A 3,466-nucleotide genomic window follows, 5' to 3' on the forward strand; every position below is an offset into this window, starting at 1 on the left:
CGGTGAAAGGCTTCAAATTTAGACCTATGCTCGGCATTTATGGCCATTGCGCAGTGGGGGTTCTTTAGCGTGCCACACCTACTGTGACACGGGTCATCCGTTTTTAAGGTAATCTCCGAGGACCCGTGCCATTCACACCTGATGCCGAACGTTTGGCGATGGAACTGTCACTACCTGTTTTAACGACTTAGGTGTGTTGCAGCCGGGATTCGAAACCCGGGCCTTCCGCATACGGGGCATACACTCTAACCTCTCGGCCCCCGCGGCGGTAACTAGGTCAAACAAACTTTAAACTACTTAAACAGGCGATAACACATAAATAGTGTACACAGACCGACACGCCGCACAGGTATTTAATCACGGGACTAGACGGAAGGTAGAAAGAACAAGGAGGCCATCTTGGATTTCCAGGTTAGACAAATTATATGTACGCATTCTGGTATTGCAGTGTCAATAGTATCGATATTTCTGTGATCAATGCGATATGTCTGATCAAATATTATAATTTGGGAGGGGGGTATCGATGTCTCGTAGGTATCATATTTTATTTGAAATATTAAATTCAATGACAGCAGGATTTTAGATAATAATGTAATTCTAGCTTATCATTGGTTTTAACCTGCGGATTTTTTTTTATCAATACCTCCTTTGTACTGTCAATAATATCGATATGTCTGTGATCAGTGAGATGTATCTGATTACTTACATAATATTTCGGTGAGGGTGGGGGTGGGGGTGATAGCGATGCCTTTTACTTAAATTTCATTTGAAATATTAAAATTAATGACCGCAATGTTTTATGCTATACCGCAATTCTACCTGGTAAATTGTTTTGACCTGTTGGAATATTTTATTAAGATCCCCATTTTTTATTGACAGTAAACTGTTTGTGTGATCCCGGCGTCAGAAATGGATCCCCGGCGCAGTGCTCAGGAAGTCCTACTGTGTGACCTCTGTGAAACTGTCCCCCTACAGATTCACTGTGGAGTTTGTAATATAAATCTATGCAAAGCCTGTGTTGGGGAGCACCTCTCCGATTCCTCTAAACAACACAATATCATGCCCTATTTGCAAAGAAAGTCTACTCCTAACTACCCGAAATGTCCGCACCACGCCAATGAAGACTGTAAACATCACTGTGAGAAATGTGATATTCCTGTCTGTATTACCTGCATATCCTCCGGTAAACACAAAGGTCACGAATTAGTAGAATTTCTGGAGAAAGTCCGCGCTAAAACACAAAATTTGCAAAATGATTTGGAGGAACTCGAGATAAGAATTTACCCGCGATATGAAGAAATGGCGTCCAATGTCCAAACTGAAAAAGCCAAAATAGAAACGAATTATGGGATATTGACCACAGCTGCGGAACAAGAAGGTGAAATCTTACACCGGGAGATCACTGCCATTGTCAACCAGCGGAAATCAGACATTCAGGAGATGAAAAACAAACACTTATCTACTCTGAATAAAAATACAGATGAAATCACACAGAAAATTACTGAACTCAAACAGATCATTTCCGACTTGAATTCAATCCTAGAATCAAACGACGTCTCCTTAACGTCTACTTACAAATCTAGGAATTCTGAATTTAGAACATTGCCGCCTAAAGTCCGAGTTACATTACCAGATTTTACTCCTCAGAAAATAAACACAGGCCAGCTCCGGGAAATGTTTGGTTCTTTGTCGCCATTATCCATTAACAGAGAACATGGCGACACATTGAAGTCAGCAGAAGCTGTATCGTCTCCTCCATTCAAACCATTACTTGATAACCCGCGCCTCACCGCCACCATAGACACTGGATATGGAGAACTACGCAGTGTTAGATGTCTAAGTGAAGATCAAGTCTGGACACACGGGGCTGACAACACCATGAAGCTCCTCGACCTCCAGAGTAAACTACTGACATCAATAAAAACCAAGTCAGGGAACGCACCACACGACATAGAAGTGACGCGGGACGGAGATCTTGTTTATACTGACGATAGTAATAAAACTGTGAACCTTGTTAAGAATAAACAGATACATACCGTTATTACATTACAAAAGGGATGGGGACCCTTTAGACAGTCGTGGTTACCTCTTTCTGTCTGTTGTACCGCGTCTAATGAGCTCCTGGTTGCAATGACCAGTGATGATGTCAAACAATCCAAAGTCGTGCGCTACTCTGGCTCCACAGCGAAACAAACCATTCAATTTGATGATCAAGGCAGTGCTCTCTATTCATATTTTGATTACATTATATACATATGTGAGAACAGGAACCTGGATATCTGTGTGACTGACTATGGCGGTAGAGTAGTGGTGGTGGTCAATCAGTCGGGGAAACTCAGATTTAGATACAATGGTCATCCCTCTAATATCAAGCAATCATTTGATCCACGCGGCATCACTACAGACAGCCAAAGTCACATCCTGATAGCAGACTATTGGAATGACCGTATCCACATCCTAGATCAGGACGGACAGTTCCTCCGTTACATTAAGTGTGATTTACGCGCTCCATGGGGTTTATGTGTGGACATCAGCGACAACCTTTTTGTGGCTGAAGAGTTCACTGCTAAAGTGAAGAAAATCCAATATCTATAAAGACAGTGTTAATTACACAGTTATACACAGTGTTAACTACGTCTATCAAAACGGTGTTAATTACACATATCTACAGTGTTGATTACATCTACTTGACAGCTACCGCTCTGTGTGCATTACAGTCCTATGTTGATTACAGTTCCTTGTTGATTACAGCCTGTGTTAATCACAGCCCTGTGCTAATTACAGCTCTGTGTTGTTGATTTGTAACATGTACTTGCGTTTGTGAGTTTAACTGATATAACATCAGTCTCTCACTACAGTTTATTAATTATATCTTACAATATCTGTATCATTATGTTTAGTGGAACAGTATTAAGTTTTGAACACTAATTACTATATTGACTGTGTCACTAACTATTTATATACAGTGGAACCTCGCTAATCCGGACACTTCGGTTCCCAGGAAAATCGTCGGGATAAATGAATAGTCCGGATATCTGAATCGCATATTTTCTATCTTTACATAAGTAACTAATATGCTTACTTATTGATAGGCAGTGAATTAAACACATTCTGCCATTGGATAAACCATTCACATTAGTAAATGAATTATAATGATGTTGACATTTACATGTATTTCAAAGCCCTAAAATTGAAATATACGTGTGCAGTGTATTTGCCTATGCTTCCATTGTACATGTATATCACCACTACAAATAAATATACAAAACTGTACCGTATGCACTAAAACAAATAATGAAGCACTACATGTAACTATAGATAAATAAATCATCAGTAACTAACATAATCATTTACACTTCAGACATTTCATCACACTTTTACTTCTTAAAGAGGCCGATCATTTCAATCGCGACTTACGGGTTCAGCGGTCTGTTAAACAATCTTCATCGTCGAAAGTTGATTTAAG

General features: G+C 40.0%; 1 protein-coding gene across 1 annotated transcript; it reads left to right on the forward strand.

Moving 5' to 3' along the window:
- Positions 1 to 360: 360 nt before the first annotated feature.
- Positions 361 to 2,890, forward strand: LOC130049878 (E3 ubiquitin-protein ligase TRIM71-like). The gene is made up of 2 exons (XM_056148071.1): positions 361 to 411; positions 880 to 2,890. Exon 2 carries the CDS (start codon positions 910 to 912, stop codon positions 2,593 to 2,595), a length of 1,686 nt encoding a protein of 561 aa, XP_056004046.1. The 5' UTR covers positions 361 to 411; positions 880 to 909; the 3' UTR covers positions 2,596 to 2,890.
- The last annotated feature ends 576 nt before the right edge of the window (positions 2,891 to 3,466 follow it).

Source organism: Ostrea edulis, chromosome 8 (assembly GCF_947568905.1).
Source record: "Ostrea edulis chromosome 8, xbOstEdul1.1, whole genome shotgun sequence".
Lineage (NCBI taxonomy): Eukaryota > Metazoa > Mollusca > Bivalvia > Ostreida > Ostreidae > Ostrea > Ostrea edulis.

Excerpts from the sequence above, each read along its gene's own strand:
- LOC130049878 (XM_056148071.1), top strand. The coding sequence starts at position 910 with ATGGATCCCCGGCGCAGTGCTCAGGAAGTCCTACTGTGTGACCTCTGT.